The 16,541-nt window shown below is 35.6% G+C and overlaps 1 protein-coding gene across 2 annotated transcripts in view; it reads right to left on the bottom strand.

Moving 5' to 3' along the window:
* Nucleotides 1-16,541, bottom strand: part of RELN (reelin) — a 561,035-nt gene that overhangs the window by 480,877 nt on the left and 63,617 nt on the right. For both annotated transcript variants that reach the window (XM_045827532.1, XM_045827531.1), the window contains exon 2: nt 8-118. In XM_045827532.1, coding sequence (XP_045683488.1) covers nt 8-118 — 111 coding nt within the window. The remainder of the gene's footprint in view (nt 1-7; nt 119-16,541) is intronic.

Genomic DNA, 16,541 nt, shown 5'->3' on the forward strand with positions numbered 1-16,541 from the left:
AGCTTACCAAATCCAAAAGCATTGGAACCTCCAATGCTCTGTGAAGCCTGCATACTTGTAGATGTGTATAGTCCTGTCACCAGCAAGCCATCAAAAAAGGTGCTTGTTGAAATAGTCACTGAAATACAGGGGGAAAAGAAAATAAAACCTCAATTAATACAATCAGAATAATGAAATACACTTCTGAAGTATTAGACATTGTCAAAATTTTTACTCATATTAATTTTTATGCTATTGCTAGTTAGTATTTTCTTTACACATATTACAAATTACAGAAGAGCAAAATGAAGCTCAGAATTTCATGTCTATAATTGCTAGTCCTAAATTTAGTACATCAGTCTTATCTGCATTCATTTGCACTTTCTCTAGCTATGTGCAAAATCATCTAAAAATAATGAAGTATTGAATAGCTAGTTTCCCCAGCTCCACCAACACCCCTGAAGGCAGTCAAAGACATTACTGGAGCTTTGGCATTGTGATGAAACACTTTTTGTTTTAAGTATTCTATACTGTGGGAAACAATCTTACATCAGCTGGAAGATCAGTAAGACACACTTATTGTGAGTCTACATTTCACAGATGAGTCCCTGAAGCTTTTTGACAAAAGCAGACTGATTTGCATAAAGACAGTCAGCCCTTCTCCTTATCAAAACAAGAAAGACCCCTGTGTTTTTTAAGTTTTACACCAAAGTCTACAAAATGAGTCCAAGAGGATTCATAACCAGAAAATCAGGGTGTTCCTGGGAAGAAAAGTTTTAAATTAAATGTATCTGTATGCTACTCAGGTTTGGCTTTTTAAAATTTTATCTTGCTCACCACCCTAAAAATTGATCATGTTTTCCTCCTTGACATAATATTTTTGCCTGTATTGGTTTTATAAGATCAAGATGATGCCATTTGTAGGAAGCAGCTGTGAGAAGGTAATATTATTTTGGTAGTACACAGTACAAGGCTATCATCAATGCTTGGTGGCAATAAGAAGAGTCATATTAACTTTGATGAGAATGTTTAAATTAAACTCCAAGAAATCTAGTGAGTACAGCTGAATGGTCTGAAACATCCATATTATGAAGAATAAAACAGAACACATATATCATTAGAATAGCCTGACTTATGCTATCTCCAAAATGACATTGGATGTTGGAGTAAATCACCTTCATGTCCTTTAATAATAGCTAATATTTTAAGAGCTGGCATGTTAAACTACAAGTAAACCACTCAGCTAGGCATGGAGCTGAGTAGTTAACATGCATTATCTCATATCATTATTGAAACATCTTTATTAAGGGGATACTATTATTATCCCCAGGATACAAATGAGGAATTTGTGGCACAAAACAATTAAGAACATGTCCAGTGCCATCTGATACCATCTAAAATGGTATCTAAAAAATGTATGATGCTGTTTAACCTGGCTTCTCTCCTATTTCTTATCTGTGTCCCCCATATCCCAAGTGGGCAAAGTGGCTGTGGCCAAACCCTTATTTAATAACCTCTTTCACAGATTATTACATTCATGAGGATTATTTGAAGAAAAGGAAAATGAAAGCAATAGAGTTAATATCACTGTTATTAGAGAGAAAGAGGACCAAGGTTGCCAGGAGGTGACCCATGTCATGGTGTACAAAGCCCTAGACTGGGTAAGAGATGGATCTGCACACTGGGCACTCATCTGCTGCTACACATTCTTGAGCAAAATCACTTCATCTCTCAGAGTCTAAATCTCATCTACAGAATCACACCTTAATCATCAGCCCTCTGATTTGTTTACCCCATATTTTCACAACTGGTCTACTGATGCCTTTTATCCTTTGGTTCAGTGAGTTCACCTTGACTTAGGTAAGAAAGTTTTAAACTGCTTCTGTGCCCCATCTAAGGGTGTTAGAACCAAGTCACTTCCTGTTAAAGACCTCTAGACTCTAATGCTGTGTCTCAGGTCATCTTGGACCCATTCTCCTTTTGAGTAAAAGAAAACCTGGTGATTAGAAAGTAATGTCTTGTGTCCTATATAAGTCTGGGCAAAATTTATTCTTCCTTAACAAAAATATACTCATTACCAGTTCACATATGGATTATGCATTACTTCTGTATAAAGAGGGAAAATGAATAGTGTTCCACAGTGTCAAGAGAGCAACCATTTTCCAAATGCAAATATAATTTTTCCTTCAAAATACACTGAATTCTCAATTCTAGCAGGTCAAGAAATAGATTATAATCAGTTTCTAACAGGGAATCTTTTCTGTGGATGGTTTGTATAAACATACAGCATGTGAGAATATGAACACAAGTACTTAAGTTGCTCTGCTGTTTTGGCAGATTTCTTTGGCTGTCTCTTGGTCTCTGCATTGATTTGTCTTGCATTCCAGAAAATGTTTTAAACATATAAATAACCAACTTCCCTGTCTTCTTTTCTTTCCATGTGGCTTTTCCAAGTGTAATTCATGTGACATATAAAATCTAGGATTTAAAACATATTTTTCCTCTGGAAATTAGTTGTATATAAAACAAACTTGTACACTTTGGTAAGAATGAGTTATTCCTTAATAAACATTTTAATACATATCTTTGAACACCCCAAATTGTCTGAATTGTTCTAGACACTTAAGATACCTGCCTTGATGGAGTTTACATTCTGCAGAATGAGACTGACAATAAACATAAAAACAAAAGCCACTGCAAGTAAATCAGTATAATGTGTTAAAGGTAATAATTACTTATAGAAACAAAGGGGTGAAGTAGAAATATGGGACAATGGGAATGTGGGGATTGTGGGGCCAAGGAGACAGGGTGTTATTTGCAATTCTAAATAGTGTGATTAAGGATTAAGCTTAAACTTGAAGGAGGTGAGGGAATTGATTGGCACTTCAGGTATGTGAAGGATGAGAGTCCAAGTCAGAGGAAAGGACTACTGTGAAGACTTGGTTATGTGAGCTACACCACAGAGGCTAATGTGGCTGGAGTGGAGTGAGCCAGGAGGAGGGCAAAAGGAGGTGAGAACAAAGAAGGAATGGAGGCTGATCACATAGAACCATGTAGGCAACTGTAAAGACTTTGGTTTAGAACATTAGAAAGTTGTAAGCAGAGGAGTGGCATGATCTGACACACATTTTAAAAGAATTCCTGACTGTTTTTAAAATATACTTTATTGGTTATACTGTTACAATTGTCCCATTTTTTTCTCCCCTTTATTTCCCTCCACCATGCACTCCTGCACCCATCAGAATTTTCCCCCACCCCTTAGTTCATGCCCATGGGTCATACATATAAGTCCTTTGGCTTCTCCATTTCCTATACTATTCTTAACCTCCCCCTATTTTGTACCTACCATTTATGCTTCTTACTCCCTGTACCTTTTCCCCCATTCTCTGACTCTTATATTGAAAATAGGTTGTAGAGAGAGGAGGGTAGAACCCGGAAGACCAAATTGATGTCTAATGCAACAATCCATGGGAGAGACATTGGTAGCTCAGAACATAGTGTAAGTGGCAAGATTCTGGATATGATCTAAAGGCAGAGCCAACAGGATTCACTGATGGACTAGATTTAGGGTATGGGAGAAGGTGATTCCAAAGTTGACTCAGGTTTTCAGTCTGAGCAGCAGGAAAGCTGGTGATACCATCAACTGAGTTAAGGAAGGCCACAGCAGAAGCAGGCTTGAGGAACTGGGTGGCTGTTCAGTTCTGGTTATGTTGAGGTTGAGATGTCTCTTTGGACATCCAACTGGAGATGTCTGGAGTATATGCAAAGAGATATATGAAGAGATCTGGACTAGGGATTGAAATTTGGGAGTAGTCAGTTTATGGATAGTATTTAAAGCAAAGAGACTCTAAAATTAATGTGTTTTTTCTTAGTAATTACATTTTCCCAAGACAGTCAATGTTTAAAAATTATTTCTCACATATTTAAGCTCACCTTGTCTTGAGGTTACCAAACAATATACTGATAGGAATAGAACCAAGCAGAGAGAAAAACTTGCCCAAACTGACCTAGCAAATTGATAATATTGGAAATAAAATCCAGTCTTCTTATCCCTGAGATATTTTCACTAGACCTGGGTGCTTCAGCAGTCAAAGACCTACGTAAAGAAGAGCACTGATCTGAAGCAGGCATTAAGGTGTGTGGAGGAGTAAAGATCAGAGTTTGCTTCATCCTCTGGGTCTGGAGGTATACTGGGTGACAGGTGAGAAGAGAGGTCAGGCAAGGGATTAGCAGCCTGGATGGACATTCAGGGGCATAGCAGGCCCAAATGTTCTCAGTTCCCAAGTGAGTTACAGGCCATGCAGACAGCTCCCTAGGTGCACATCCCTTCCTAGGTGAAACATCACTGGATCTGTAAGCCATCAATAATTCGAATTTACCAGTTGTTATGGTAGAATAGCAGGGGTTTGATTTTGCTGTGAGGAGAATAGCTGTTTGAGACGAGAACTGAATAACTGTTAGGAAAGACCGAGAGCTGCCAAACATGCTTCTTTTTTCTCTCACCCTTTTCTCCAAGAGCGTTTAGCCTCTGTTTTAAATTGACACTGAGAAGATGGGTGCACAAATTAATAACAAGCTGGGGATGCCACTTTGCCACTTGTCTTGGGCCCGCTGAGGTCACAGCTCAGGCTCGGATATGGACTGTGGTCAGAACGAAGCAGTGTGTGTTGAGGGGTGGGGGTAGGTGGAGAATCCTGGCAGGCAGCAGAACTCAAGTGTGGGCAGTGCAGTGATTGCATATGTGCAGGCACCTGGTGGGGCAGATGTCAGGATCTCAGTCAAGGATTCCTAGCTCTCCTTACTGTGTAATTCTGCATCATCAGCTCCTGCCAGTTCCAGTTTTCATTTGGGGCCTCTCCCCTTGCCCTACCAAATCTTCATCATTCCTTTCTATCAAGCTTTGCCTGACCCCTAACATGCACTGGCTGTTACTGTTCCTATGTGCCCTAACTCGATTTTTTTTCCCTCTCATTCCACTAGGACTCACCCTTCAAGCACTCTTTTAGTGTCTCCAGTCTTAGCTCATCATTTACATCCACAAACTTGTGCCACCCAAGCAATTGGGATAATCTTCTTGAAAGCAGAAGAGTGGCTTATGATAAAGAAGTGGTTTTCTATACACAGTACTAACATGGTCCATGATAGAAAAAAAAGCTGAAGCTCACATTTCTGAATGTACAATTATTTTAAATATGCATATAAGCTAGAAGGAAAACTTACAACTTTCATGGTTACTACACTATTTGGCCCATTAATGAAGTCAACTAAATAAAGACACAGATATTTGTATCTAGTATTTTAAATAAACTATACATGAATCATAGGATTTTGTGTGTATGTGTGAACAGATATGAATAATCATTTGCAAGTGCAAAATACACTGTCCTAATTCCCACTACAGATATTTTTGTAAATTTTTGAGATTCTGATTCAGAATGTTATAGTCCCAAACTCGAGAATTTAAAATGTGCCAAAGCTAATGTCATTTTAAAATGTTTCCTTTAAGTCCTGCCTGGGTGGCTCAGTTGGTTGGATTATTGCCCCATACACCAAAAGGATGCAGGTTCAATTCCTGTCAGGTCACATATCTAGGTTGCAGGTTTGATCATCAGTTGGGGCACATTCAGGAGGCAACCAATTGATATTTCTCTCTCTCTAAAATCAATAAACATACCCTCAAGTGAGGATTAAAAAATGCTTCCTTTAAAAATGTTTTATGAAGCTACCTTTGTATGAACAGAAATTGCAGTTAAAAGATATAAATTTAGGTACAATAGGATAGGGAAAAATTGCACAAAATTTTTATATTTGAACTACCTTTAAGATAAACAGGTGTTAGGACTACTTGTGTCTAACTGATATATAACTAGCCCAGTTAATAAGCAAACACTTCATTCACCTGCCAAGATTATCAGCCAAATGCTCTAAGGTTAAGTATGGGGAACAGATAATGTTTACAAGTGCCAATTCCCTTTCAGAGAAATTTACTATAAAAGATACTGCTGAATGTAGGTGGTGGGTATACAGGTAGTCATTGTCTACTCTTAGCTTTCACTTCAGAAAAATTTCATATTAAATGTTGAGACAAAGAAAGAAGTTTATCATAAACATGTATTATAAACACACTTAGGATGAGCTCTAGAAAGTACATAATACATTCAGACTTTAAGAACTAAGCTATAAATAAAAACTCCTGTGAGCCAAGAACTGTTAGCACTGTAATTTGGATTTTACTAACTAGAAAGGCAAAAGGAGATATTTAGAACTACTTCCCTATTAGTAAGATGTTTATAAATTCTACCTGACATTTTAGCAATTCTAGATATTTTATACAAATTAAAATGTATCACCACATGGGATAGAACCCACAAAATTAGTTACCCATTCAGACACCAAAGGTTTATATAAAATCATAAAGGAATGATTAATGACTTTAAATAGGTAAACACCTAAACAATTCAGCCTGCCACATGATCTACTTCTTTTCATGGCTTTACAAATTTTCATGATAACTTTAAAAAATTCTTCCCCAGGGAACTTTTTTTGTCATAGAGTCAATTTTTTATATCTTTTATATTTTTACATTAAAATGTTATACAAAAAAAACTAGCTACTCTAATTATAGAGAAAAAAGCAATATCAATATTTTGGATTGCAAGTAGAATTTTGAACTTATCAGCACAGAAATAAAGCATTTATATTATTATCTGTAATTACAACGCACATGTGTCTTATCAGATCACAACATTCCCTTGTTCAACAAATATCTCTAGCTTCTTATCATACAGATTAAAATCCTGTTTCAATGCAGTTTTAAAGATGAACTTCAGCTTGTGGCAAGGATTAACCCCTCCAGTCAAATTTCTGTTTCACGTGAAAACACTCTGATCCAGTTAAACTTTAGAACATCTTTTCTTCCCTATCTCCTTGCCTTTCTCTAAAAGCACCCCATTTTTCCTTTGTTACAATCATACCCACCCACTCTTCAATAATCTCTCACGTGAAGTCTTTCCTGACCTCCTAGGGAAGTCCCCTCAGGCTCCTCAGTGATCCCATAGCTTTCAGGAACTGGGAACATTTGATCATATCCCACCTTCCTCAGAGCTGGCTCAGAGGAGGTGCTCCATTGTTACAACATGAAAAAAACATAAAAATAAAGTAAAAAATAACTGAGGATACAGTGTAATTAATGTAACTGAATTTGTCAAATTTAATATCTCTTCCACATACACAAAAAAGACCAGTGTTATTCATAGAGGTATATGAAAATGGAGGTTTCTCCTAAAACAAAAGAATAATAATAATTTTAAAATATAAAAATGACAGTACTCAAAAAATCAAAAATATCAGAAAAAAATTTGGTTAAATTTTACATTTAATCATAATTGTGTTTTTTGCATATGTATACTTTGTGGGTGAATATATATGCATATTTTATGTATATACCAAATTAATCTTCCAATAATTTTGTCACTAAGACACTTATACCCTTATCCTCATTCTGAAGTTACTCTGCCATTTCCTTAAATAAAAAATAAAATGGGATCAAAAGGCTGAGGAGGTTGTATATATCTCTTCCACATCTGTGTTAAATTGGCAATGAGCTTAGCACCAGGAGTCTATGAATATGAATTTCTGGGTTGTGACAGCAGAATGAAAACATGATGTAGCGACACAATTCAATTCTTATCAGTGGCTCAAAGAGTACCTCTGTCTTGAAATGACTAATTACAGAGTCAGTTATTATCTATTACAGCTTGTATTAACTGTTCCCAATAAGACCCTAATATTCTTGCAGAAAATCGCTGTAAGATGAAAGTCTGAAAGAAAATAAATTTAGGCATTTAAAGCTGTTTGCATTTCATCCTATAGCTTCTGGCCTGCAAATGCTCCATGGTCCATTAAATTTTGATCACTTCAAGCATATTCCATTACTACTTTATAGAAAAGACTTTTAATATGTGCAGAAAAGAAACATAAAATATGAAATGATGTTTCCATCTTTTTCAAGATGGCAAACATCAGAGGACAGCAAATTGCAAAAATGTTGAAATTAAGTATTAGTAATGATGCACCGATTGCAGAGCTTCCATTTCTCAGTTTTTTATATCTTGAAAATGAAAAACACCAGCAGAACTAATATTATCAATATTTTTTAAATGCCACATTTTGCCTTATGAACAGAAACTCATTTGCCTTTTAAATACAGAACAGATTAAATAGCCTGAGGAACAAACATATTACTCTGAAAATGAAATAAACTGAGTTTATTTGCTGCAAAATTTTATCAACATGGTGTGTTCAACAACTGATTCTTCTTTAAAGTGCTACTAGTTCTGTGTACCAAATACAGGCCATCTAAAACACATTATTATTTACATTCAAAATCTCTATAAGAACCTGACTCCTGAACTATACATCTCATTAAATACATTATTCCATTATGACATGGTTTTATGCAGTTTCCAACTATTAAATGAGGCATTTCAATAATATACTCAAACCAACAACAACCAATAAAAAATACAAGTAAATATGTAAAAGAAATGACTGGATGTCAAGATTCACCGAGGGAGGACATGAATCTACAGTAGTGAATCAGAGAGATCTTTAGAAATTAGACCAGGAATGGAAAGACTCCAGTTAGCCTTTTGTGAGGAGTAGAGAGAGATCACCCATGCCTTGCCTATTTATTCTAACAATACCCAAAAGGGGCATGGTGAGGAAGGAGAGGGCTGCTTCTAGCATAGACCCCTACTGGTCTTTGGTCTCTGAGGATTGCTAAATCAACAACACTCGCCCTTTCCTCATTCCCTGAGTCTTTACTGACCTAGATCATCTCTAAGAACTCTTTACCCTCATTTAATAGACACCTTCACAATAATAATGGTAATAATAACTAAACAATACTGTTGTGTCTTTTGTAGAATTAATTTATTTAATCCTTTCAATATCCCTATGAAATAAGTACTATTATTATACTCTTTTACCCATGAGAAAGCTGAAACAAAGGGGGGTTGGTTTAAGTACCTTGCCTTAAAGCACGCATAAAAGGTTGTTCTAAGAAATGGAAGCCAAGCTCCTCATCCTAAACAGACTGAATTAAACACAGCAGCCTCCATCTCCTGGAAGTCCTAAAGAGTAGCAGGGGCTTGGCTTTTCTCTTGGAAGGCATTGTACAGTGGTATTTCCAAGTTCCAGGTATGTGGGTGTAGGCTCCTGGGAGTACGCCCACCAGGCTGCTCTGTAGAATGCATTTAACCTTGTGTCTGCTGCATGAATCATTATCACAGCCTTTTATTATTGTTAATACTACTCCTCTTTTTCATTTTATACAGATTCACACTGTCGCTTGAAGGACAAAGAAGGCAGAAAGAATGATCTCCAGGGAGGACTAAATGCAGTGTGATGAAGGACTAAGCTGAAGATCAAAATAATAAGGTCAAAAGAGCCCTGGATCAGTCCATCTCTAAAAGCAGGATAGGGTGGGGAAGGGGACACAATGACCTGTAAACACCCTCCTAAGTTTATTTCCACCTGAATGAGAGGGAAGACCCAGCATTATCTGGGAATTGTGACAAGTACAGGAAATCTACTCGTATATGCAAAATTTAATGATGTATTAAAACATTTTCTAGGGTCTGTAAAAATGCTCTTTGGTGGCTGGAATAGGGATCCAGCATCTCTGTGGGAGGCTATTATGATAAGTTTATTACAGATTCAGATTCAGATGAACTACATGTACTCTCTAAGCCTTATCTTCTGGCACCACCAGTAATAAAAGGAGAGCCACTGAAATTTTTTCCTCCTTTAAATTCTTCTTAGGAGATAAAACAGGTGCAGTCAAATGTGGTCATGAATTTATTATTTTAAAATTCAGCCCTTTGGAAGTAAGTTTAAATGACAGGGGTGAGTGTAAAGTAAATCATCCTGTTTCTTCATCTCTCCACATTGCCTTTCTTCTTTATTCCCTAGGTCTCTCTCTCTCTCTCTCTCTCTCACACACACAGGCACACACACTCAGCATTTATGAATACACTAATCTTTGGGCTAAAATCTCACATATTTTATGCAAGTGAAATCCCTTTCTGAAGTTTGAAGACCTGTGCGAGAATAAGCACCTGAGATAAGATCCTGAAGACTATTTTGATTGTCCAGTCTATGCAAAACCCAAATCCCTTAGCAAGTGATCTTGAAAACAAAGAAGAAAATATAATTATACAATGCTGTACCCTACTTCTAGTTTAAAATAATATTTTTTCATTTATTTTTGGATTTTATAATATAATTTTGAATTTTTTAAAATTCCTAAAATAATAAAAAAATTGTTTAGTTTCTGGAACCAAAAATATTTCTTTTCTTTTCTTGATGAATGACACTTTATTATTATAATTTAGAGAATTGTAGCCAAGAGTCAGTGGCATTTGTGACTTATCTCTGACCTTATTTTTCATGTGTTACTTTTATATGAGGCTGGATGATACTCATACATGAAAATTTCATATTGTTGGCCCTGTACTCAATAAATTATTAAAGTGATGTGAATAGGAATGCAGTATTCAGGTTTTCAGCAATTTTTATCTTTTTGTTCCTGTTTTTTTAAAGGAAAAAATTACCTTGTCTATAACTTATCATAACTTTTTAAAATTTAAGCAAAGATTAGCCTTAAAAAACATTTGGGGAGATTTATTACCCCCAACCTTCTCAAAGAATTTTGAAGAATTTTCTTCTCTTTAACACATGAATGTTAATTAAGCTTTTCTAGGATGAGAAAAATTTAGCCTGGTAACTATCATAAGTACACGTACAGGTAAATATGTTACAAGCAAATGCACAGATGCTTAGAGAAAAAATACTTGTTTAATTTTTTGCCAATATAATCAAGTGTTGAAAGCCATTATACAATAAAACAGACCTGTGGTTGTTTTGTTTTTATTACACTTTCTTGGATTTCTTTCTTTCTGTTAAGAAGTGCCTCCTGATTCCTTTGAAAGGTGGTTTTCACTGAGGGTAACTAAAGACAATTTGAACTCATGTAACCAATCACAGGGTGATTCCCAAATAGTGCTCCCATGTTGTTCAAACATAAGTATTTGCTTTTATTTGTAGTTTTGCTTGGTTTGATAATAGACCATTAAAATTTTTCAAAATATTTTCACATTTGCAAAAACTGTATTTGTTCAAGAACAAGGCAAGGGTGACATTGCTGGTATTCATGTGTATGTCATATTTCTACATGTTATGTGATGGAGATATATCTCAGTTATGTTTGTAAACTGACTAAATCAGCATTAATAATTGAGAGAGCTCCTAATAGACACAGTTAAACTGCATGTAGCTTTAAAAGTATTTTATTTTTAAAAAATATTTTTTCTCAGTATTCTTATTTGGCACTTCTGCATGTTCATTTCAATATACTTGACTAATTATAAGCTACTGTGCTAAAATCAAAGAAGGCATTTAAATACATATTGAGAAAATTACACATACAGCATACATTTGATTAAATTGTAAAACTCTATAACTAACTTGTATAGGACAAATACAAAATTCTCATTTACTTTATGATCAGACCTAATGTTTGTGTGCATGTATATCATGCTCAGCTTATTCATTCATAAACAAATATTTATAAAGTACTACTACTTGATATACTGGTAATATAATCTGAACCATTTGTATGTTTATAAAAATAACATTTGAATAAGTGTTCCTGTGTCTTTTCAGAATAATCCTTATTTCGTATTTTAAAATCCAATTCATAAAATCAGAAAGTGCTAACACTGAAATTCACAAAATAATGTTAAGCAAATAATGCAACAGAGAAATTCTCAGGTATGAGTACAGCTGGCTGCTTTTCTAGTAATTTACAACTAAATGCTTTTTTAAAAATTTTATATAAGAATAATCACTGTATAAGAATATAACTAAATGACATTTACATCATTATAAATAGCATCTATTTGATTAAATTACAAAAGAATAAATGCACAGCTGATTTGAATAACATCAAATTGTAATTACATATGCTATTTCTCCTATGTGTAAAATGGAAAATGTCACACTTTATGCTTTACAACATGACATTTAGTAGGAATCTTAAAATCCTTCTTATAACAAAATCTTTTGTAGTTTAGTGAAAATTTGCATTTTCAATATAACTGTAAGACAATCTTTCCAAGGATAAAGATAAAAAAGAAAAAAACCCTCCAGGTATGAATAATTATCAGGAACTGTCTTGAGATTAGGAATATAAGAAAAAGTTAACTAATTATGTAAAAATTATTTAAATGAAAGGAGTTTGCAAAGGACTAAACATGCTTTGCACGTGTGGTATTCCTTACTTTCTGGTACAGGATGTCTAAGCAAATCTTAGCACATACTTGTTTTTGATTTGTTAACTTTTTTGAGAAAATTTATCTAAATTCTTAAATTGAAGACTTGCCATAAGAAAAGTAAAGCTAGATGAAAGGCAAATTTGCATATTGATAGATTTTTATAAACCTGTACATCTTGTTTGCAAATATTTGTACATATAAATGCTTATCTAAGATAGAATTCCAAACAGAATTTAAAATACCAGTTACAAATGCTAACCTGGTATATAAAATTATTACTTTTCAGTTAAATAATGACTATTTGGTAGAACAATTAACCAAACTAATCCTCCCAAAGATTAAAATTCAGATTCCTGCACTCCTCCTCCTTCCAGCCCACTTCCCCCAGGATTCTGATAATTGTAGAAGTGGGAGAAAGCCCAGGAATTAACATGTTTAATAAACGTCCATCCCAGGTAAATCTGTGTAGGTGGTCCTGGGATACGCCAATTATGGTAACATAAAAATCTCCAGATTGATACCTAATGGGAAATAGAATTTCCAATGAATTTCCATGGGACTAAAAGTTATAATTGAATTGAATCAAAATCATATTAAGAATTCCACTACAGTTAAAAGTGACTTTTGTATTTTATTATACTGCAATTTCCTCCTAGTGCAAATGATGTTTAACAAGGCAAAGACATAATGGGATACCTTTTCTTAGGAGACCTCATATGTGCCAGTGAATTTTCTGTGACTGATGAGGACTAAAATAAATCCAGGACAAGGGTAAGCAGCTAAGGTTGCAGTGGATTTGGAGTGAGCACTACAGAGCAATATCAGAGCCCGTGGTCATGTTTTTGGCAAATGGTGGCCATCATATGTTCCAACTATGAATTAATAAAGAGAAAAAGCTGTTTCCTGAATTTGGCAGGTATAACTTTAAAGAACATTTACTCAACATTACATTGGTTATGAATTCACTTCCTCACCTCAAAAAAAAAAGTAGAAGTGAGATGGTAAGATTAAGTTAGCATATCCAGAATACTACGGTGGAACTCTTTCTTTTCTGATTGCTAATAGGTCATTAGAATTTCTAGAATTTACTAATGAACCAACATCAAGTTAAATGGTCTGTGGTTGCTAAAATCTTCATCATCAGTAGTTGTACTTATTGGGGTGATCACTTCATAAGTTATATAAATGTCTAATCACTATGTTGTACACCTGCAACTGATAAAATATTGTATGTCAATTGTAATTAAACAATAAAATATAAAAAGTAGTTGTACTACTTCTGTTATCCACAAAACAAAGAAATGGTGACTCAGTAATCACATGTATATATCTTTCATTCATGGTTGGAAAACTGAACAAATTTTCCTGTCTAGGTCATCTCAGTACCTCTTTATCTACCTTGAGCTTCAGCTGTTCTCTAAAGGTACTTGTGTTCTACATTTTTCATTTGGAATAAACCTTCTTGGTGGAGAAGGTGAAAACAGAATTTAGATGGATAGACTATCACTCTCCAAACATCATACTGTCAATTTCTGTTATTTGTGGAGTTATGCTCCATAAAGCCACCATGAACACTGAATTAGCTAACACTAAACCCTTGTTCTGAAGGGATACACTGGGTTAGGTCCCTTTGAGTCTCTGGTCACATTTTTATCAACTCATCATTACATAACCATATGTGTATTTCTGTTTAAAGACAAGCTTAAAGACAACATAACCATATGTGTATTTCTGTTTAAAGACAACCTTATATATTATGAATTCATTAACACCCAACTTAAGGGCAACAACGCTATATATAGCTCATGTCTAACAAAGCATACATAACACATCTTATCATAAGGCACACCATAGCACTACCACCTGGGGACCTATTAACAGAAAAATCACTAACGGAAGCACAAAAATGAAAAAATATGTGGCATTGAATAGACTGTGAAAAGAGCACTTGTTTTCACTATGAGGGCTGAAACAAGATGGCAGAGCCTTCAACCTCAGCTAGTAGAATACACATCTGGGAACTTAAGTTTTTGAAGTTCTGAGGATGTCTGTGAATGATTGTAAAAGTGCTACAGGCATTGATTTGTGGTGTTAACAAATATATTTTAGCAAGTGGAAGTCAAATATACAGAATCCAGGAAAAGTGACAATTGATTCTATCACCTGCCCCAGATGAAGGCACCATTCCAGGGCTGCCATAACAGAGTAACATAGACTAGATGAGTTAAACAACAGAAATTTATTTTCTCACAGTTCCGGAGGTGAAAGTTCAAATCAAAATGTCAATAGGTTTGGCCCTTCTCCCTGGCTAGCAGATGGTTGCCTTCTCGTTGTGTCCTCCTCTGGCACACATGGGTCTGTTGCCCAAATTTGCTTTTCTTATAATCAACCAGTCACATTGGACTAAGACCATGCAAGAGATCTCATTTTAAGTTAATTACCCCTTTAAAGACCTTAACTCCAAATCCAATCTCATTCTGAGGTACTGGGAGTTAGGGGTTCAGCACATGAATTTGGAAGAGTGTACAATTCAGCCCACAACACCATCAATGCCTTTCTAGTACACATCACTTTTCTCCAAGTCTCAGGTCATTGCAGGCTTGAACTTCTTCAAATCATTCTTTAGGTGATGCTTCTTTTTGGTTGTGTGTGTCTCTCTTTTTGCCTTTTTAAAAATGCCTTTTGAAATCCAAGCTGATCAGGGCTCTCTTTCCTTTATTCCTCATAACAAGTTACAAATTATCATTAGAACTGACTGTCCCTCTTGGGTCTTATAAAGTTCTCTTTTGGAGCCTCTGCCCAGAGGGTCAGACCACTTGCATAGTTTCTCTGCTTCTTGAGCACTTATTATGTTATATTAGAAGAGGTACTAAGATTCTACATAATGCCATCCAGGCCTCCACAACCTGCCTCCTATCTGCCATTCCATATGATTCCATGCTCTTGTACACCTATATTCCCAAGAACATGACTACAAAGGTTGTTTTACCAATTTCAAGCCTTTGTTCTAACTATTCCCTACACTCAGAATTCCTTTCCTCTCCATATCTCCCTGGTGAAACTCCTCCAATTCCTCAAGGCCTCATCTAAATGTCACCTCCTCAGGATTTTCCTTGTAATAGTGATAATCAATTTCAATGTGTGAGAGAATTTTCTCACACCACTAAGCAATTCTCCAAAACCACACCAACTGGGTGTCCTACAACTAAATTCAATTCTAACACTATCTACCCAGAATTAGCATCAGATTCTACAGGCTAAGGGCTCTGTCCCACAAGACTGCTACCCACTTCAGATGCTAATCACAAGTCCAGGTTGTCATTTGTGCTTTTAACAGAAGAATACATCTGAGCTTGAGCTGGTGTAGCTCAGTGGATTGAGCATGGGCCTGTGAACCAAAAGGTTGCTTGTTCGATTTTCAGTTAGAGCATGTGCCTGGGTTGCAGGCCAGGACCCCAGTGGGGGCAGATGAGAGGCAACCACACAATGAGGTTTCTTTCCCTCTCCTTTTCCTCCTCTTCCTCTCTTTCTAAAAATAAATAAATAAAATCTTTTTTAAAATGGGGGCATTTGTCGTCTACAGCCAGGCTTCATTGTTAAAAAAATGTTACTTAAAAAAAAAAAAAGAATACATCTGAGCACTAAATATCTGAGGTTCCATAACCCCCACTTTGGGTTATATTAATTTGCTACAGTGGCTCACACAAGTCAAGAAAATATTTTACTTACTAGATTACCAGTTTATTACAAAGAATATTAAAGGATATGAATCAACAGCTGGAAGGAAAAGGTGCATAGGGTGAAATATGAGGGAAGAGGTGTAGAGTTTTCATGCTCTCTCTGAGCACCATTCTCTCTGAATCTTCAAGTGTTAAGCACCCTTGAAGCTCTCTGAATTCCATCCTTTTGAGGTTTTATGCAGGCTCATTATATAAGCAAGATTGATTAAATCCTTGGCCATTAGTGACAACTCATTCTTAAGCCCCTCTCCCCTCCCTGCAGGTCAAGGAGTATAACTGAAAGTTCCAACTCTCTAATCCCATGGCTGGCTCCTATGGCAACCAGTCCCCATCCTTAGGTGCTTTCCAAAAGTCACTTCATTAACATAACACCTTATCATTTAGGAAATTCGAGGGCTTTAGAAAATCTGTGTCAGAAATGGGGACAAAGATCAAATATGTATTTGTTATTATAAATCATAGTATCACACTCTCTTCCATTCAA

The sequence above is a fragment of the Phyllostomus hastatus genome, unplaced genomic scaffold (assembly GCF_019186645.2).
Source record: "Phyllostomus hastatus isolate PE091 unplaced genomic scaffold, TTU_PhHast_1.1 phas_scaffold_78, whole genome shotgun sequence".
In the NCBI taxonomy this organism is placed as follows: Eukaryota; Metazoa; Chordata; class Mammalia; order Chiroptera; family Phyllostomidae; genus Phyllostomus; species Phyllostomus hastatus.